This window comes from Macaca nemestrina, chromosome 16, assembly GCF_043159975.1.
Source record: "Macaca nemestrina isolate mMacNem1 chromosome 16, mMacNem.hap1, whole genome shotgun sequence".
NCBI classification, from domain to species: Eukaryota; Metazoa; Chordata; class Mammalia; order Primates; family Cercopithecidae; genus Macaca; species Macaca nemestrina.
Genome location: NC_092140.1, coordinates 18,459,895 through 18,482,014, shown reverse-complemented (window position 1 = coordinate 18,482,014; position 22,120 = coordinate 18,459,895). Strand labels below are relative to the sequence as shown.

At 42.0% G+C, this 22,120-nt stretch overlaps 1 protein-coding gene and 1 non-coding gene across 7 annotated transcripts in view; one reads left to right on the top strand and one right to left on the bottom strand.

The window, feature by feature from the left end:
* Positions 1-22,120, bottom strand: part of LOC105477329 (ATP binding cassette subfamily C member 4 (PEL blood group)) — a 291,482-nt gene that overhangs the window by 195,414 nt on the left and 73,948 nt on the right. For all 6 annotated transcript variants that reach the window (XM_011733804.3, XM_011733811.3, XM_011733832.3 and 3 more), the window contains 2 exons: positions 2,030-2,119; positions 767-930 (listed from right to left, as the gene is read on the bottom strand). In XM_011733804.3, coding sequence (XP_011732106.2) covers positions 767-930; positions 2,030-2,119 — 254 coding nt within the window. The remainder of the gene's footprint in view (positions 1-766; positions 931-2,029; positions 2,120-22,120) is intronic.
* LOC112426039 (small nucleolar RNA U13) lies at positions 1,680-1,784 on the top strand. The gene has a single exon (XR_003017292.1). It is a non-coding gene; the product is annotated as a small nucleolar RNA U13 (small nucleolar RNA).

The following is a 22,120-nucleotide window of genomic DNA, read 5'->3' as shown; positions in this document are numbered from 1 at the left end:
TGTCACCCAGGCTGGAGTGCACTGGCATAATCTTGGCTCACTGCAACCTCTGCCTCCTGGATTCAAGTGGTTCTTGTGCCTGAGCCTCCCAAGTAGCTGGGATTACAGGCGTGTACCACAACACCCAGCTAATTTTTAAATTTAGTAGAGACGGGGTTTTGTCATGTTGGCCAGGCAGGTCTCCAACTCCTGGCCTCACGTGATCCACCTGCCTCGGCCTCCCAAAGGTGCCAGCTGCCACGACCAGCCGACAACCATATTTCTAACACGTACACTACTAGGACTGTGTGATTTTATAAATACATCATTAAAATTCACCCTGCCTTCGGGGAGCTTACAATTTAATGGAAATACTGAAGCAAAAATAACACACTTGTATACACATGTGAAAATAACTCTCACACAAGCACAGTAAAGATGTATGCAGCTAGAATGGAGCCTATGAAATATTTCAATCTATCGTTATTCATTATATGTTTCACTAACTTCTACATATGTGATTTCTGCTTAAGGACATTCTACTTATTGCGGCCACAGGGCCTGAATAGCTGGCTGGGAGGAGTCGGTGAATGCCTTCACCTTTCTCCCTTGAAGATTCGCCTTCAGCATAAGGATGGAGGCCCCCTTTGGCTAAGCCTGAAGAGCTGCAACATATGCAAAGAAGAGATAATAAAAGGCATTTAGTTTGTTTCTGAACAAAAGCATCGGGAAGACTGTGGATGTTACCAAATAGATATGACATTTTTCACACCGGTATTTCTCTTACCTCAGTGATGAGAACAACTTCCCGAAACAGCTTTGGAAGGGCAGGAGAATAATTAGAACTGCCATCCCAGCAAGGCACGATATTCCTATCTCCATCCAGAGTAGGGCAGTCACTGCGATCGCCTGCAGTGGCCCTGCCCACAGGAAGTGTAAGAACACTGTCACCTTTAAAGAAAAAGACAGAGCGTTCTTAGGACTCTAGAAAGGCAAAACAAGTAAGAACACAGTACAGAAACAATCCGCTGGAAAAGAACAGGCAAATCCTAAACAGAAATGACCATAGTGGGTTTACACCTGCTAAAGCAGAAATCCAAGCACCCACCACAGACGAAGCCATTCTGGGGAAACAAACAGCGGGTCTGGGAGACCTGAAAGAGAATCTGACCGGCAGCATTAGAAGATCTTGATCAGTGACTATCTCACTGATGAGCTGAGCATTTTCCAGAACTCTCTGCCACAGAATTCAGCTCCCATATGCCCTGGGGCTCCCCAGTACTCTAAGAAAGCCTGTACTATAGTGCCCACCACACACTCCAGTAATTTACTTGTGTATTTGTCTCCCAGACAGGCGGTGAGCTTCTTCAGAACAGAAACCAAGTCTTATTCATTGTCCCTGACACTGAGCGGAGGCTTTAGTTCGTGTCTATGAATGAATAATTGGAAAGAAAAAAAATAAAGTGGTCCTAGTGCAAAATGGACATGGCCAGCAGCTAGAATGCCCTGGATAACATGATACCTCCACAAGGTAAGTATTAAACAATGGACACAGGGTGGGTACGGTGTTCACACCTGTAATCCCAGCACTTTGGGAGGCCAAGGTGGGAGAATCGCTTGAGGCCAGAATTTTGAGACCAGCCTGTGCAACAAGGTGTGATCCCTTCTCTACAAATAATAAAAAAAGAAATTAGCCAGCAATCCTTTTGTAGTTCATGAGCATGGCAGTTGGGTGTTCATGCACATGTGTGAGATGTGCCACCTTTGAATTCTGTTATGACATTGCCACATTAGCCCATCTGACATGAAAATTCTAAAGAAGAGAGAAATTAGCTGGGCATGGCGGTGCATACCTGTAGTCACAGCTAATCAGAAGGCTGAGGCGGGAGGATCGCACATCACTTGAGCCCAGGAGTTCAAGGCTCCAGTGAGCTACAATCCTGCCACTGCAATCCAGTGTGAACAGAGTGAGCCCCTGTCTCCAGAAAGAATAAAAGGGGGAACAGGGGTGTTTAATGCAATGAAAAAGGATCCCTGAACTGCAGCTTACCTGGTCAAACTTGTTGACATCATTGGACAGCAGATTGACTATCTGGCCTGTGGTTGTCTTCCCCATGGCCATGTTACTAAGACGAAGTGCCTGAAATAAAAGAGGTAGGTAGAGAATTGTGTTCATACAGTGACACTAAGTCAGGCTTAGGACACAGCAGACCTGAGGAAGTCTTGTGTGATGTCAAGACCAGATAACCCAAGACAACAGCTCTAACGACCAGCATTTCAGCCCTCCCAGTACCTTTAGTGGTGGCAGCTGTGTCCTGCCAGGACAGCAAAGCGAGGGGTAGAAAGGAGAAGAAAAATCTCTCACCTCATTTAATGAATTTGGACATGCCCCCAAGTATAAAATGATGTAAGTTTCTACTTAAGAGCCAACCAAAGTAACTTTGAGCGAAATTAGAGAAGAACAGAGAGGCTGTCAAAAGAATGAAATGAGAGGATGTGGACTATAAATCCGTACCAATCATTAATTCGATGTGCAACATAATTAAACACACGGGGCCTTAATCTCTTCACTCTGCCTGGATCACAGGGTTTCAATGTGATCAATGGGAAATGACAAATGTTTACAGAGCATCAACTATCTGGAGGACACCAGGAGCCCCAAAAGATACGGTGACGCAGTCATGGGTTTCGCCTTGGGAAACAGGGCTAGGTATGTCCAGACACCTGTGATTCAACTGTGACCTGCACAGAGAACTCGGGGCAGTTCCAACTGAGGCACACTGGGTGGTAGAGACCCTAGACGATGAAGGAGGGACTTTAAGGAGGGAAGGGAAGGGTGCTACAAGGGAGGCCTCGCTAGGACAGAAGTACGGAGAAGGGGGATGTGGGGGCTGCTGAATAAAGAACACCCCAAACCTGGATGAAGCAGGTGAAGCTTATGGAAGGCAATATGGAACAGTATGTGTGGTTTTTCAAGTTAGAGGGAGAAACTCAACTTAAGGAAGATTAAACAGTAGAAGTGATTGGCCAGGAGACTACTGGAAGAAAGAGAATGAGTCGCTGCTGCAATAACAGTCCAGGCAAGAGGCAACAAGACGGTCAACCAAGCTATGTGAATGGAAAAATAAGTTAAAACATGGCCAGGCGCAGTGGCTCTCACCTGTAATCCCAGCACTTAGGGTTGCCAAAGGCAGATCACTTGAGGTCAGGAGTTCGAGACCAGCCTGGCCAACATGGTGAAACCCTGTTTCTACTAAAAACACAAAAATTAAACCAGGCAAGGTAGTGTGCACCTGTAATCCCAGCTACTTGGGAGAATGAGGCAGAAAATCACTTGAAGCTGGGAGGCGGGGGTTGCAGTGAGCCGACATTGCGCCACTGCACTCCAGCCTGGGCAACAGAGTGAGACTCTGTTTCAAAAAATAAAAAGAAAAAAGAAAAATTTAAAAATGCTATTATGCAAATATAAGTGAATCAATCATAAAATACAAAGAAAGAAGAAAAGGTGCAGGTGAGGGAGAAGAAGAGAGGGAAGGAGAGAGACCAGCCTGCCCCTGTAGGAAAGAAACAGAACGTAACGTGCCTTACTAACTACAAACTACCTGTAAATACTTACAAAGCCAATCTTACATACAAGTATGTTAATCCCACACGCAGAAAATACACCACACTTTTAAAGCATGTTAATTCGATACCTAATTTTAACAAAATAAAAGCAAAATGTCAACACCAAACTGTAAGCCTAAGCTGACCCTTTTCAAGAAATCTGAAATCAGCTGTGCCCAACCTGAACCATCATCCACAGATGGCATCTGCTGCCAACAATGAGGATTAGGTAAGATGGCACAGATGCCAATTTGTGAAAAAGACAAAGTTCTCTGTGTGCACCAGGAGGGCTACCTGTAATTCATGTATTACCAGTAGTAATACATGACCAGTTATAGAGGTAGAATAAAAGGCTGGACAGATACTCGGGTTGTAACAGAAGTTAACCCAAGTGAATGATAACTCTACTGCCAACTCAGAAATTAAGGATCTGCTGAAATAAAATCAGTCATACTCCAGATAGGATAAAAAATATCATGAAGTGCCATGAATATTATTAATGAGGAAGACATGCCGGGCGCAGTGGCTCACACCTGTAATCCCAGCACTTGGGGAGGCTGAGGCAGGCAGATCACCTAAGGTCAGGAGTTCGAGACCAGCCTAGCCAACATGGTGAAACTCCATCTCTACAAAAATACAAAAATTAGCCAGGCATGATGGCAGGTGCCTGTAATCCCAGCTACTCGGGAGGCTGAGGCAGGAGAATCACTTGAACCCAGGAGGCAGAGGTTGCAGTGAGCTGAGATCGTGCCATTGCACTCCAGCTTGGGCGATTCAGCAAGACTCCGTTTCAAAAAAAATTAGGAAGACACAGCTGACAAGCAAACTGCCAGGCTGCTGCTTCCAACCATGAGAGAGGACTTGCCCTCCCCTGGAAAACTGTAACACCGAGCAAAACATATGACAGCTGTTTTCAGGCCCCGGACCAGAGGTAACACAGGGCTATGAGCCTCAAGAGATGGGAAATATAGGTGGTGGCCCGGGACTGACCTGGCTTTATGCCTGGGGACATTTTCTGCCCAAACAGAACAGCTTCACTGAGCTGTGGAAGAAGAAATAGTTGTTCCAAGTTGTAGAAGCATCTGGAATTTGTGAGCCTGAGTGGCAGAGGGTTTGCCCCAGAAGTTTCAGTAGGGATTTACTCAGGATACTTTGCCAATGGCTTCATAAGAAGGGCCAGATTCCATGAGACCTAAGAAAGCAGCAACTATGGGGCTGAGTGCTGACCGAAGATTCTGGAGGTCATGCAGCAGGAGAGGCCACCCGAGGAGAGGAAGGAAATCCCCACTGGGGCCTCAGGCATTCAACTGAGACACCAGGAAGGCTATGTCTTAGTAATAAAGATCTCAGCCTAGATTAACAGCTGTGCGCTTGAAATAAGTTCAGAATGGAGTTACCTGCCCTACGATTAACTGACTGACAGACAGATGAATGGATTCAATGCTGAAGGGGCCAATCTGCCAGGAATTTAACTGCCTGCATGAACAAAACTCAATGCTCTTTAATCCAGACTCCCTATAGTATATCGATCATAATGTTCAACATAGTAAAACAATTACTAGTTATGCAAGGAAACAATAAAATGTGACCTGTAATCAAAGGAGGGAAATGGCAATAAAAAAAAAAATCTGAAATGATCCAGATTTTGGAATTAGTAAACAGCAACTATGAAGCATCTATTATAATATGTCAAGGAGTTAAAGAAAAATATGGTTATAACAAGTAGATATGATTTTTAGGAGCGAGACAGGTAATACCAAAAAGAACCAAATGGAAATTCTCGAACTGAAAAGGTAATACCTGAAATAAAAAATGAATTCGATATCATTAATAGCAGATACTTTCCATTGATCTATTCCCAGAATCGCTAACCCTTTCTTCTATAGTTTACAACTGAAATCTGAAGAACAAATAGAAAAAAAGAGTTAAGAAAAAGAACAAAGACTGAGGGTCCTTATAGGAGAATATTAAGCAATAAAATATTCATGTATTTGGAGTCCTAAAGGAAGAAGAAATAGGGGAAGAAAAAAATATTTGAACAAATAATGACTGGAATTTTACCAAAGTCGGTAGTAAATATTAATTTACATTATTAAGAATCTTAGCAAGTCCAATAAAGGACAAAAACAAAGAGATCTATACCTAGACACACATTAAACACAGAGAAACAACAAAAACAACCAGCAGCTGACACACCAGAAACAATGCAAACAAGAAGACAACAGAACAATATTTACAGTGCTGAAAGAAACACAAAAACAACTGGCCAGGCGCGGTGGCTCACACCTGTATTCCCAGCACTTTGGGAGGTTGAGGGGGGCAGATCACTCGAGCCCAGGACTGCGAGACCAGCCTGGCCAACATGGTGAGATCCCACCTCTACTAAAAATATAAAAATTAGCTGGGCACAGTGGTAGGCACCTGTAATTCCAGCCACTCAGGAGGCTCAGGCAGGAGAATCGCTTGAACCTGGGAGGTTGCCTGAGCCAAGATCGCGTCACTCCACTCCAGCCTTGGTGACAGAGTGAGACTCTGACTCAAAAAAAAAAAAAGAACAAACAAAAAAAACCCCTGTCAACTCAAAATTCTGTCACCAACGAAAAATGTCCTTTAAAATATGAGGGTGAAATTAGGACATTTTCTGAGAGACTTTATCAGCAATGAACCTGAACTGTAAAAAAAAACAGTGTAAAGAATACCTTTCAAGCTAAAAGGAGATGATATCAGATGGAAACTCAGATCTACAGAAAGAATACACAGAAACCAAAATGACCAATGTGAGTAAATGTAAAAGACAGGCTGGGTGTGGTGGCTCACGCCTGTTATCCCAACATTTTGAGAGGCTAACGCGGGCAGATTGCTTGAGGTCAGGAGTTCGCGATCAGCCTGGGCAACATGGCAAAACCCCATTTCTACAAAAAATATAAAAATTCTCCAGGGATCGTGCCCTGCACTTGTAGACCCAGCTACTCGGGGGCTGAATCGCTTGACGTGGGAGAATCACTTGAACCCAGAAGGCCAAGTTTGCAGTGAGCCAAGATCACATCACTGCATTCCAGCCTGGGTGACAGAGATCTTGTCTAAAAAAATAAAAAGAAAAAGAAGACAAATTACTTTGAAAAACAATTAACTGCTTAGAGCAAAAATGGTAATAGTGCATTCTGGACACAGAAGTAAAATATATGACAATAGTACAAAAGATGGGGAAGGGTAATAGAATTTTACTATTGTATACTTCTAACCTTTAAGGTAAAATAGTCCTTATGTTGGGCCATCAGTAAACGTCAATCAATATCTGAACATAAAAATGTTACACAGAATGTATTCTGGTGACAGCAGAATTAAATTACAGATCAACAATAAGATATCTCTAAAAATATCTGAATATTAACATTTCTAAATAAGCATGTGTCAAAGATGACATCATAAGGGAAATCTGAAATATTTTAAAGTAAATGATAATGATAATTTGTGAGATATAGCTAAAGCAAGTCTTAGAGTACACTTTTGGCTTTAAGGATTTTACATTTAAAAAGAACGTATAAAATCGATAATCTAAGTTCTACCTAAAATCAAGACCAAAGAAACCAACAACCAACAACAAAACAGTGCTCACATCCTCAGAAGTACAATTCGTGTAATCATGTATCAGTAGCTACCAGAATATATAGACCAAGTCATATTCATTTATGTCATTATGATCATAAATCAAGCTACCATTTAGTAAGCACCTACTGTAAGCCAGACAACTGAAAAAGAAAACAACACTTACCAAGTAAGAATTATTCCTATTTTGTAGATGAGAAGATAAAAATAAAGTCAAACTATTTACATCTGACAGAGAACAAGTTATTTTTTTTTAATGAAGCAAAGTTACCAGTGTTTCTCATTTATGTAGAAAACTAAAGTTTAGTTCCAATAAAGTGTCCATGTTATAGTTTAAAACAGTTCACATCCAATGTACAGAAAAAAATCTGTAAATTAATGTATCATCGTCCTGCAAATATTTTGGTTCTATGCTTCATTAACCTGACAGGTTATAAAAAGACACCATTACATTTGTTTTCCCTGTGAAAACAAAATTGTTCTACCGTGAGAACAAATAAAAGGCAACTAAAACCAACTGAAATCAAAACTTGTAGTATACATCCCAGACCCAAAATATCTTTAATAAATCAACAGCCCCTACATATCAATATGAATTATAAATGCCTACCATTTTTTTTTTAAAGGAGTAAAGGATGTGTGCAGGAAATTCACCACACACACACACAAAAAAACCCAAATGGCCAAGGAAATGCAAATGCTCAAATCCACTATTACACAGTCACATAAATTAAAATAACAATGCATTATTTTTCACCTATGAAATTGGTGAGATTGACAGTGATGATTAAAATATAACATCAAATCTGGACTTGCAGGGCTGTCTCATTTCACTGGGGAAAATGTAAGTAATTAACAACTCTTGGGGAGGAAATCTAGCATAGCAAAAGCCTTGAAATCTGTGTACCCTAGGAAATGAAGGATGTGTCCAAATGTTCAGCTTTAATCATGTCCATTAAAATGCTATGTGTAACATACAAAAACTAGAAGACATCTAAAAATCTAATTACTGAAAACTGGAAGACATCTGAGTATCTAATTATTGGTTACTCTAGAATCTGCATGGCCATTAAGAACAATACAGTGAATGGTGGAAGTAAACACCATCAGAGCAGGGCACCATTTGATAGTTGCTCACTACTGAAAGCAGGCAAGGAAATACGTTTGGGATTACAATGAAACTCTACAATCTAGAACAAAACATTAATTTTATTCAATTTCTTAAAAATAAATCATGTAATATCTAATTTCATTTGAAAGATATAAACTGTTTCTTCTTTCTTATTTTAATCAGTGTGGCCACATAAATATCACCATTAAAAGGAGGTGGGAGGAGAGAATGACCTTTCCATGGAAGTGAGTTTTCCAGACTGGTGAGACGAATATCCCTTCTTGGATTAAATGCATTAATCCTATCTTCATTTTAACAGATGTCTTTCTCCCCCCTCTAATAGTCCTTTTAAAACAGAAGATGCGGCTGGGCACAGTGACTCAAGCCTGTAATCCTAGCACTTTGGGAGGCCAAGGAGGGAGGATCACCTTAAGACAGGAGTTCGAGACCAGCCTGGCCAACATGGTGAAACCCTGTTTCTACTAAAAATACAAAAAATCAGCCGGGCGTGGTGGCGCACGCCCCTGCTATCCCAGCTACTAGAGAGACTGAAGCAGGAGAATTGCTTGAATCCAAGAGGCAGAGGTTTCAGTGAGCCAAGATTGCGCCACTGCACTCCAGCCGGGGTGACAGTGAGACTCCTTCTCAAAAATAAAATAATAATAATAATAATAAATAAAACAAAAGATGCAAACTGCAGTTCATCACCTTCACGATGCAAATTCCTCACAACAAAATGGCTCTGACCCTGTGTCAATGACCCTTGGTGGACAGGGATGCTCTTCCCACAGAGTCCCCAAGTGGCCACACTTTTTGGATTCTGGTACTTTCTGATCCATCTTGCCCCTGGCTGTCAGGCTATCGCCTCTTTATTCTCATCAGAATGTCACACCATCACCTACTACTGTTTTAGACGGGGATGTGGCTTAGGAGTGTTGTAAGTAAAGTCTGAGTAAATACGGTCTGAATAAGCACATAAAGCAAATATTATCTATCTTATTTATTTTAGGCTTTGCTTACTTCCCGGTTCATGACCCTACCCCAGAGTTGAGTTTGTGAGGTAATGCAACTTCCAATTAAACTGGGTATTTCTGCAACAGGCAACTAGGATGAGTATGCTTAGTCACTTGAAGCAGAAAATTACCTGTATTTTTCCAATACTGTTGGCCAGAGTTGCTTAGTAACAACACATCTACATTAACGACTGCATAATCTAAAACCAATAATCTCTGTTTTTGAGGGGATGACCCAGGGACTGGCTCATATCCTCCTTCCTCGTACACATGATGGGTGACTAGTCTACAAAGTTAGTCACATTCCTTCCCTAATTCTGTAAAAGAAAAGAAATTTAAGGAGATGAAAATGTCCATCCAAAATCAACAACCTGTATGTTCTTTATAATCTGACAGTTTCACTGCCTTCTGGGGCTTTTCTTTTTGTTTCGCCTGATTTTTCATGGCTGGAATACAAGCCTGAAAACCTATACAGAAAGTTCTCTGTAGGCCAGGTGGGGTGGTTCATGCCTGGAATCCCAGCACTTTAGAAGACCAAGGCGGCAAGATCGTGTGAGCCCAGGAGTTCAAGACTAGACTGGGCAACAGAGTGAGATCCTGCCTCTACAAAAAAATTTTAAAATTAACCATGCATGGCGGCACACGCACGTAGTCCCAACTAGTCAGGAGGCTGAGGTGGTAAGATTGCTTGAGCCCAGGAGCTCAAGGCTGTGGTGAGCAGTGATCACGCCACTGGAATCCAGTCTGGGCAACAGAGCAAAACCCCATCTCAAAAAAAGAAAAAAGAAAGAAAAGAGAAGAAAAGAAAAGAAAGGAAAAAAAAATTAGTGTTTCAGTGAGTGGTGGGGCAGTCAATATATATTGAAGGAAATTAGTACAATCTAATTAATCAACTCTACCAATGCCCATGGAAAGAACATGTAACAAGGCTTGACAATAATCTCTTCAAAGGGGGGCCACATCCCCCCACCATGGCCGAAAGACCCCTCAGCCCCAGACCCTGCTATCTCCAGTTTCTCTGCCTGAAAAGCCCCAACTGAACTGGTTTATCGACTGAGAAGGGAACAGAGTGATGGGCAAGACATACTGGCAGGGCAACAGGAAGGAAAAGGAAAATATGGAGAGGATGACAAGCCCAGGAGTGGGTAGAGAAGGGACAGTGAGGACACACATGGGGACAAATATATGGTCTAGGGTTAGGGCAGAGAAGATCATCTTAAGGAGAATATAAATGCAGTATACTCCCATTGAAGAGGAAGAAAAAAACCAAACTTCTATCATCTTTTTGTTGTGTGTGTGTGACAGGGTCTTGCTCTTTTCGCTGAAGTGGCATGATCACAGCTCACTGCAGCCTCCACCTCTGGGGTCCAAGCAATCCTCCTGTCTCAGCCTCCCAAGTAACAGACTACGGGCGTGTGCCGCAATGCTCTCGCCTTGGCCTCTCAAAGTTTTAGGATTAGAGGCGTAAGTCATTGTGTTTGGCATCCATCATCATTTTCTTAAAATCTTTTTTATCATGTTTCTCTTTTTTTTTTTTTTTTTTTTTGAGACAGAGTTTCACTCTTGTTGCCCAGGCTGGAGTACATAGGCATGTGTGATCTTGGCTCATTGCAACCTCCACCTTCCGGGTTCAAAAGATTCACCTACCTTAGCCTCCCAAGTAGCTGGGATTACAGGCATGTGCCATCTTGCCTGACTAATTTTTTTAATTAATTAATTAATTTTTTTTTTTTTTTGAGACAGAGATGCTCTGCCACCCAGGCTGGAGTGCAGTGGCCAGATCTCAGCTCACTGCAAGCTCTGCCTCCTGGGTTTACAGCATTCTCCTGCCTCAGCCTCCCGAGTAGCTGGGACTACAGGCGCCCGCCACCACGCCTGGCTAGTTTTTTGTATTTTTTTAGTAGAGATGGGGTTTCACCATGTTAGCAGGATGGTCTCGATCTCCTGACCTCGTGATCCGCCCGTCTCGGCCTCCCAAAGTGCTGGATTACAGGCTTGAGCCACCGCGCCCAGCTATTTATTTATTTTTAGTAGAGACAGGGTTTCACCATGTTGGTCAGGCTGGTCTCGAACTCCTGACCTCAAGTGATACACTTGCCTCAGCCTTGCAAAGTACTGGGATTACAGGTGTGAGCCAATGCACCCAGCCTGCTTTCCACTTCTAATAGAAAATTATAAGAAACAAATAAGAAATGTGTTTACAATGTAGCTTCTCAAATACGACATGTTTCACGTGGCCTCTTTCAGACCAAAAATACTTGGAGGAAGCAATCTGCACTCTACAGACTCACCATAATTTTACTAAGAATCGGTCAAATGAAAATGAAAATATATTACATATGTGATTTTCCTTTTTTCCTAATGTTGTGTATTTATCGAAGTATTGACCTTGAGTAGGCCAGATATTCAGTAATCCTAAAGAAACAGTGCACAATACTATAATACTGCAAAATTCATTCCATCATTCATTCCCTTTTCAAAGATTATCTTTGAAACTTTAAGAAAATGAAGAGATTTGTGCAGCAGGAAAAAAAATGACAGATGTCAGAAAACGTCTTAATAATGACTTCTTCACTAACACACATTTTTACAAGCAAACGTACCAAATGCAGTAATGCCTTCATCTCTTTCACTGATGAGAATAAAGGAATTAGGAGAAAAATGCAGAGAGAGAGGAGGGACAGACACTCTTTACCAAGGTACCTCCTTCCCACTTTCTCGACTCGATGATAAGCGTATCAAATAGCAGCCCTGTGCCCACAGCTATTACCCCCAGGAGAGACCCAAAAGAGAAAATGACCCTGTTCCTTCGGCTAATGGGCTCCAGAGGTGGTAGAAAGCAGAAGATGAGGACTTCACCCACACCAGGACACAGGCAGTTGGTCAGAGCAAGAAGCCAGAAAAGGGTAGAATCTCTGAAATTCTTTCCTTTTCCACTACAGCTGAATAAATATGCAGTACCACAGCTGAGGATCAGGGTGAGGCAGAACTTTTTCACTAAATGCTGAGAAAATGTATGACATAAACTCCAAAATTCAATGTATCTGAGGACATGATGCGAAGTGAGATAAGCCACTCACCAAAAGACAAATATGGTATGATCCCACTTGGATGAGGTCCCTTCAGTAGTCAGATTATTACAGACAGAAAGTAAAATGGAGGACGCCAGAGGATGACAGGCAAGAGCCACCATGCCTTGCAAAAATTACAAATTTTATGTGATAGATATTTTTTTGAGACAGGGTCTCACTCCAGTGCCCAGGATGGAGTGCAGTGGCACAATCATGGCTCACTTAAGCCTCGACTTCCTGGGCTCAGGTAATCCTCCCACCTCAGCCTCCCAAGTAGCTGAGACTACTGGTGCACACCACCATGCCTGGCTGATTTTTGTGTTTTTTTTTTTTTGTAGGAACAGCGTTTCACTATGTTGTCCAGGCTGGTCTTGAACTCCTGGGTTCAAGTGATCCGGCCATCTCAGCCTCCCAAAGTATTGGGATTACAGGTGTGAGCCACCATGCCTGACCGTTATATATATTTTACCACAATTTTTTAAAATTTTTAACAGAAAAAGATTAAAAAAACAAATCAATTATGTTTGAAGGCCTGAAAGTAAATAACCACAAAATAGAAATTCTAAACCTAGAGAAATATCTTTAAAAAAAAAAAAAAAGGAGAAATAAAAACATTTTCAGGGCAATGAAAAAATTTAAAAATTTGCTATAACAAGTTGTCTTAGAAGGTAGAAAAAACAGAAGAAAGCTAAAATTTAAAAACTGAATTAATTAACATTTTTAAAAACTAAATCATCAGCCATGATTTCAACATTTAAGTCCTGGGGAAAGGAATGCAGAGCCTCATGCGGCCCTTTCCCTTCCAAGGAAGCCACGTCCGGCCTCCCTTTCCACACCTGTTGTTCCCTTAGCCATCCTCCAGCACAGAAACTTCCCTGGGGCACAAATTAAATACACAGATTTCCAGACCCTTTCCCTAGAAATTCTGAAATAGCAGGTCAGGCCAGGGATGGGCCCGGGATTGGGGTTTTTATTAAGCACACAGGTGACAGATGGCAGATGCTGGAGCCCCCCAGTCTAGCATATGCCCTCACCCTGCATCTATTCAGTAAGGAAGTTAATCAGGCATTTCCTGCAGCCCACATGACCACACCCTGTACTATACGCTTGGAGCTCCCAGCTCCACAGCTCATAAACATCTGGGCTATTCAACTAGCAGAGAGAGTGGGCTCTGGCCACAGCTAAGTGGCTTATACCATAACAGCCCACTCCTCTGCCCCAGAACTGTACAACACTAGGAGTCAGATGCTTCCAGACACCAAGCATTGCCGTGACTCTGAGCCAGGACACCACTTTCCGACTGTGGCAGTGAACTGAAGTCCAAACACAGCACAGCAGCCCTGCCAAGCAAAGGGGCGGAGGTCAGAGCTTGGGTTAGTTAAAGCCGCTGGCAACTGCATGGCCCTGGACAGTAAGGAGGTATCAGAAGGGAAGGACCCCAGAAGGCTATGGGGTGGGGGTGCTGCAAGTCCTTGGCTGACGCGCAGGCACAGGTCAAGGCCACCCAAGCCTTAACAGAGAGCTAGTGCTAAGGAGAAGTGAGCTGAACAGTGATACTGAAGGTCAAGCTGAGGTAAGGTACTGAAATTCTCACCGGACCAGGGTGCAGAAACCTCATTTACATATCATTAACACACCCAGCATCCAGTTCAAACACCAGAGAGACCATGTCTTAGAATTCAAGAGCACTGTCCAGAAAAATAATTCTCAAACAGGGCAATTTTGCCCCCCAGGAGAGATCTGGCAATGACTGGTGGCACTACTGGTTGTTACAACTAGAGGGACGCTTTCTAGTGGGTAGAGGCCACAGATGCTGTGCAGCATCTTACGATGCATGGAACAACCTCTCCATCCCCAAAAAGAATTATTTAGCCCTAAATGTCAAGTGCTACTCAGGTTGAGAAACTCTACACTAAAAAACAGTTAACTCTAAACTTGCCCAAGAAAAAACAAGCACTACCTAACAAGGCCCGCAAATGGCACATGGTTTGAATCTTGAGTCTCTTCAAGTTAGAGAAGCTTGGAAAACACCTTAAAATTTCCAAAGTTCTGCCCTAACAAAGCATAAAAAACAGGCCTTTGAGTTCAGCCAGTTAATATGCTATTAGAGTAACATTCAATACTTTTTAGAATTGTCAGAAGTCAGACATAAAATACATCATCTAAAATGTCCAGAATAAAAAATCTTAGACATACAAGAAAGAAAAGTTAACTCAGGGCAATGAAGAAAGCAGCGTTTTTAATAAAAACCAAACCCCTCGAATATATAAATAATAAAAGCAAATCCAAGTAGCACAAACACTAGATTTTAAGATTTACAGAAACAAGTATAAATGTACTCAAAGGGTTAATATGTTCAAAGAAACTGAGGGAAAATATGAGTAAAGAGATAGAGATTTTCAGCAAAAATAGTGTAGTGTGTGTTTGTCTGTTTGGTTTTTGGGAAAGAGTCTCACTTTGTCACCCAGGCTGGAGTACAGTGGTGTGATCTCAGCTCACTGCAACTTCCGCCTCCCGGGTTCAAGTGATTCTCCTGCCTCAGCCTCCTGAGTAGCTGGGATTACAGGTGCCCAACACCACACCCAGCTAAATTCTGTATTTTTAGTAGAGATGGGGTTTCACTATGTTGGCCAGGCTGGTCTCAAACTCCTGACCTCATGTGATCTGCCTGCCTCGGCCTCCCAAAGTGTTGGGATTACAGGCCACCATGCCTGGCCAGTGTAAAGTATTTTAAAAAGAACCCAGTAAACATTCTAGAGCTGCAATACTGAAATGAGAAAGAAAGAAGAAAAAAAAAAAATCACTGGCTGGGCTTACTAGCAGTTTAAAACAGAGAAGATTGAATAAAAGTGAAAAAGACTGACTGTCCTATAAGACAATCTCAAATAGTTTAATATATATGTAATAGGAGTCCAAGAAAAACAAGAGTGTGAGAATAAGTCAAAAAAATTGATATAATGGTTAAATATTTCCTAAACTTTACAATAATAAAACAAATCAAATCAAAGATCCAAGAAGCTCAGCAAACTCCAAGAAGCATAAATACCAAGTAAATTATACCTAGGATCATTATCAATCCTCTAGAAAATCAGTATCAAAGAGGAAAAAAAAGAAAAAAACCATAGAAACATTACATACAAGGTAATAAAGATACAACTGATGGCTAACTTCTTATCAGAAAGAACGAAGGCCAGTTGACAATGGAACACCTTTGAGGGGAGAGGGGCAGACACCACCAGCTATCACCCAGAATTCAACATCTAGCAACCATGTGCTTCAAAAGAAAAAAAAAATTGTCCAGATTAAAGAATAAAATGAGAGAATTCATCGCCAGCAGACTTGTACCATAAGAAATGTTGGCCAGGCGTGGTGACTCACATCTGTAATCCCAGCACTTTGGGAAGCCAAGACAGGTAGATCACTTGAGGTCAGGAGTTCAAGACTAGCCTGGGCAACATAGCAAAACCCCATCTCTACTAAACATACAAAATTTAGCCAGGTGTGGTGTCACACGCCTATAATCCCAGCTACTCGGGAGGCTGAGGCAGGAGAATCACTTGAACCCGGGAGGCGGAGGTTGCAGTGAGCCAAGATTGCGCCACTGCACTCCAGTCTGGGTGACAGAGCGAGACTCTGTCTCAAAAAAAAAAGAAAAGAAAAGAAAGAAATGCTAATAGATGTTTTACATGCTGAAAAGAAATTATATCAAATGGAAACCTGGAGCTAAGGGAAGGAATGAAGAGCACCAGAAATAGTACTTCAGTGGGTAATTTTTCTTCTTTTTCTTCTTTTAAATTGTGGAAAGACAACTGAATAATTAAAGCACAAATATTGTATGGTGGTGAAAGTGAGGGGATATTAAATACAAATAAACCTTAAGCACAAATGAATCCAGTAAGAAACTTTTAAATACAAGTGAATCCAGTAAGTCAGGATGCAAAAAGTTCATGACTAAAGAGAAAAAGACAAACTCTCATAACTGGAGATTTTAACTTCTCTCCCTTCTTCTCTCCCTCTCCCCCACTGTCTCTCTCTCTCTCTCTCTCTCTCTCACACACACACACACACACACACACACAGTATATTTGTTTCTATCCAAAGGCATGATTATCTAAATAGCTATCCTAAGGAAACAGCCAAAAATTACTGCAACTTAATGCACTTTAGCAAGGTTTCAGGAAACAAAGCAAAAATACAAAAATAAATTGTATTTCTATATACTAACAACAAATGGTAAGTGAAAATTTAAAATACGATTTATGGCCGGGCACAGTGGCTCACTCCTATAATCCCAGCACTTTGGGAGGCCAAGAGTGACTCACTCCTGAAATCCCAGCATTTTGAGAGGCCAAGGTGGGTAGATCACCTGAGGTCAGGAGTTGGAGACCAGCCTGGCCAACATGGTAAAATTCCGTCTCTACTAAAAATACAAAAATTAGTCGGGTGCGGTGGCAGGTGCCTGTAATCCCAGCTACTCAGGAGGCTGAGGCAGGAGAATTGCTTGAACCCGGGAGGCGGAGGTTGCAGTGAGCCAAGATCGTGCCACCGCACTCCAGCTTGGGCAACAGAGTGAGAGTCTATCTCAAAAAAAATTAAATAAATAAATAAAATACCATTTATAACAGCACAAATGATACTTTGAATTATGGCATTCTTTTTAAATGCTAATGAACAAAAATATAACAAACGATCACTAAGATCTCTATCCTAATAATTACAAGGCGAGTTAAAGATCTAGAGCTTGGAGTGAGTGGTTCATGCCGGTAATCCCAACACTTTGGCAGGACGAAACAGGAGAATCAGTCGAGCTCAGGAGTTCAAGATCATCCTGGGCAACATAGTGAGACTCCATCTCTACTTAAAAAAAAAAAGAAAGAAATTTATAAAGATCTAGATAACTGAGGAAAAGGTAAATACACCATTTTCTTAGACAGTAAATCTAAATAATGTTAAGATGCCCGCTCTCTCTAAGTCTATAAATTTAACACAATTCCAATGCATAACCCAACAGTTTCCTGTAAAACTTGAAAAGCTGATTCTAAAGTCAATATGAAAATGCAAGAGACTTAGAATAGCAAAAACAATTATAAAAAAAAAAAGTTGGGTAACTTTCAGTATTTGATTTATAAAGCTATAGTAATTAAGACAATTTGCTATGAAGAAAGAATAGATTCTATCCACCTGACTATTAAAGTAAAACAAAAGAAAATATAGATCAACAAAACAGAATAGAAGACCCAGAAACAGATTCACACATAAATGGCCATTTAATCTACAACATTTTCTCCAACTTAATTCAGTGGGGGAAATAGTCTTCAACAAATTGTTATCAGGAAACTGGCTCTGAAAAGGGAATGCACTTCTCTAAGATTTTACAGATTTTACAGCTTAGAAAATGACAACATTGAGATGTGAACTCAGGTCTGACTGCTCTGAGTCCGTGATAGCTCTCAGAGTCCACACTCAATCTCTACCCTTGCCAATCCGCCACTAGCAGACTTCACGGAGGCTTCTGCAAAGTGCCTGGACACCTGACTCAACACCTGGGCTCTCCTGCATAGGAGATTCCCAGACCAGATGGTAGGACACGCGGGCTGATGAGCAGGTACCATGCTTCAGATTTATACCTACAAGTCCGAAGGAGTTACTCACCAGTGAGGGGGATTAAACCTGCAACCCATATGCTATCTCTGTAAACTGGAAGGTCTTAGTCATAAAGCATAAAATTAAGTTGAACACGCATTTGAGGCCTATTAGTATCACATAGGAGCTTTTAAAATTTCTCTATAGCAATTAATTCAGAATGTTTAGGGAAAGAGTCCAGACACCAGCGTTATTTTGAATATTTCCCCTCATAAATACAACAGAGGGCAGTTTGAGGAACCACTGAGCTAAAGCATTTTCTTCCAGTTTGTACCCACACCCCAGTGAGGCAAATAAAATTATCAGATGGTGGGACGCATCTGACACTCCTAAATCTTCAGCAGCAGAAATTTCCTCTTGGAAGAATCCAAACAAAACAAGTCCTCCCTCCTTAACTGGCTTTCTTAGCTCAAACTCCAAGCTACGGAAAGTTAACTTGGCTCCTCTTAAGCTATTCCCTAGCAAACTAGAAGACTGACAAATTGTCCCTTGATGAGACTAACGTCTCACAAAATGCCCAGGTACAATTCAAGTTCACATCAGAAGTAAAACCAAAAAATGGGGGGGGAAAGTTTTTGAAGCAAACATTTTAATGTATTATAGACAATGTAAGAAGCACTTCTGCTTCATTCTAATTTTGTCAGAAACTTAGAAAATAACATTTTATGTCCAACCAAAGTATCACATGTGTCCAGGGAGATAACTCTGCTTCCACACACAGCACACAGTTTCACTTTGACAACACTCTCAAGAGGCTCTCTACGAATCCTCAGAAAGGAAACCTATCTACAGATTAATAGACAAAAGGTTAGTTTGAACCATATGAAATTGCTAGTTTTGTAAAAAGGCCCAAAGGAGTTGAATATATGTAATTTCTTTTTTTTAAAGAAGAGTCTTGCTATGTCACCCAGGCTGGAGTGCAGTGGCATAGATCTCAGCTCACTGCAACCTCTGCCTCCTGGGTTCAAGCAATTCTTGTGCCTCAGCCTCCAGAGAAGATGGGATCACAGGCGTGCATGACCATGCCAGGCTAATTTTTATATTTTTAGTAGAGACGGGGTTTCACCATGTTGATCAGGCTGGTCTCGAACTCTTAGCCTCAAGTGAGCCACCCACCTCAGCCTCCCAAAGTGTTGGGATTACAGGTGTGAGCCAATGCACCTGGCCCTGAATACTGTAATTTCACACTATTCAGTCTAAATATAAAGCAATATAGAGTCTACAGTGAAATAAAATTCGCTTTAAATAAAAACAGAAGTTCTGTTTTAAAACTATAACCACAACATTGTATGGCTCAGATGCTGACAAAATTTTCTATCGATTATCTTTCCACATCCACTGAGAAAACCCAGAGGGAGACGGGGCAGGAAGACTAGGATGCAGTTGGAGAGCTACAGGGGGCTGCAATCTTCTCACCATCGGCACATGATGGTGCATTTATTTTTTTACTTCAGGTTCTATTTATTGCATAGGGCGGCAGACATGACTTGGGAAAGGTGCACAAACCCAGCCTCTCTGCATCATGGGAGGGCGCTTTCTACTTCCTACTCAGTCTGTGGCAGAGGAGGCTGTCTGCTGCTCTGACCACTGACCTAAAAATACACCTGACCTGCAGCAATGCCACAAAAGAGAAGGAAAGATCAAGGCCATGCACAGTGGCTCACACCTGTAATCCTAGCACTTTGAGAGGTCAACACAGGCAGATCACCTGAGGTCTGGAGTTCGCGACCAGCCTGGCCAACATGGTGAAACTCCATCTCCGCTAAAAATACAAAAATGCACCACCACGCCTGTAATCCCAGCTACCTGGGAAGCTGGGGCATGGGTATCACTTGAACCCGGGAGGTGGAGGTTGCACTGAGCTAAGATCATGCCACTGTGCTGTAGCCTGGGCAACAGAGTAAGACTCCGCCTCAAAAAAAAAAAAAAGGCAAGGTGTGGTGGCTCACACCTGTAATCCTGGTACTTTGGGAGGCCAAGGCAGGAGGATCCCTTGAGCCCAGGAGTTTGAGACTGGTCTGGGCAACACAGAGAGACCTTGTCTCAAAAAAAAAAAAAGAAGAAGAAGAAGAAGAAAGAAATGGTCAAAAGGAGAGGGCTCTCAAATGACAGAATTAAAAGAAACGGGAATTCTTTCCCCAGAAAGATGAAGAGTACCTGATAATATGAACTCTGGATGGAGTATCCAAGAGAATACATACTTGTATTCCTAGAGTATCCATTCCCTGGATACAGGGAATATGCCTTTCCCCCCAACTTAAAGAATTCTAAAAAGAGAACCACACAGTATCTCTTAAATGGTTAAACAATGCACTTAGGGTAATTACAAAAATTTCTCAACACAGAAATCTATAGAAACCACCCGTTTGAGATGCTCCCTGAGCTGTAAAACCAGCAAGTTTTTATTAGCGATTTTCAAAAGGGGAGGGAGTGTACAAATAGGGTGTGGGTCACAGAGATCACGTGCTTCACAAGGTACTAAAATATCACAAAGCAAATGGCGGCAGAGCGAGATCACAGGACCACAGGATGGGGTGAAATTAAAATTGCTAATGAAGTTTCAGGCACACATTGTCATTGGCAACATCTTATCGGGAGACAGGGTTTGAAAGCAGACAACCGGTCTGATCAAAATTTATTAGACACGAATTTCCTCGTCCTAATAAGCCTGGGAGCGCTATGGGAGACGGGGGCTTATTTCACCCCTTTATCTACGACTGTAAAAGACAACCATCCCCAAAGCAGCCATTTTAGAGGCCTCCCCTCAGGGACGCATTCTCTTTCTCAGAGATGTTCCTTGCTGAGAAAAAGAATTCAGCAATAGTTCTCCTATTTGCTTTTGAAAGAAGAGAAATATGGCTCTATTCCGCCCAGCTCACCGCAGTCAGACTTTAAAGTTATCTCCCTTGTTCCCTGAACATTGCTGTCATCCTGTTCTGTTTTCAAGGTGCCCAGATTTCATATTGTTCAAACACACATGCTCTACAAACAATCTGCGCAGTTAACGCAATCATCACAGGGTCCTGAGGCAACATACATCCTCCTTGCTTACGAAGATGACAGGATTAAGAGATTAAAGACAGGCATAGGAAATCACAAGGTTATTGATTGGGGAAGTGATAAGTGTCCATAAAATCTTCACAATTTATGTTCAGAGACTGCAGTAAAGACAGGCGTAAGAAATTACAAAAGTATTAATTTGGGGAACTAATAAATGTCCATGAAATCTTCACAATTTATGTTCTGCCGCAGCTTCAGCTGGTCCCTCCATTCGGGGTCCCTGACTTCCCGCAACAATGAAGGACAGACAGATACTTTACCTCAAACTGTCCTTCAGAGTAACTCTAAAGAAAGTGAAGACAAGCAGTTTTATCCAGAATAAAAAGTTTCCCCAAACTTACTCAATTCTGCAAAGAAGTCTGCAAACAGCAGAGAGGAGCACCAGCAGGCTCAGGGACTGCGGTGGCTTTACCTGGCATTCAGGACAAGCCAACCCAACATCAAAATCCACAACTCAGAAGCCAGCCCTCTGCAGGAGCCACCACGGTTCTTCAAATGAGACACGAAGTCAGGAAATCTCGAGCTAATTAGGCCACAGATCTTCAGGAAGAATATCTATGCCTAACGTATTTTATAATATGAAAGCTGGGATGACAAGACCATCCTGATTAATGAAACTGTCCTCCATTCCATCATAGGTCTACAGACGTTTAGCATTCATTCAGGCTCAGATCTATCCTGGCCCTAAGCCAAGGTAGGCATGGGCAAATGGGAAATCCAGTCTCACTGGTGGCTGGGGCTAGAGATCTTCAGCTATCCTTAATCCAGGCTCAGTGTGACTAAGGGACTGTCTTCTTCCAACATGGCCCCAACTCATGTGCTCTAAGCTACAGAAGTAACCCCTTGAGACTTGAAGATGGACACATCCCCTGCTTCTGCATCCCAGATAAAAGTAAAAACAGGAGATAAGGCACTGTCCCCACAATACGAACCCATGCTGGGAATATGACTTGTGACTGATGACATTCTAACATGAGTAAGTACTATTGCCATGAGGAGCCCATATTCTTAATGCAAATCTGTTGACCTCA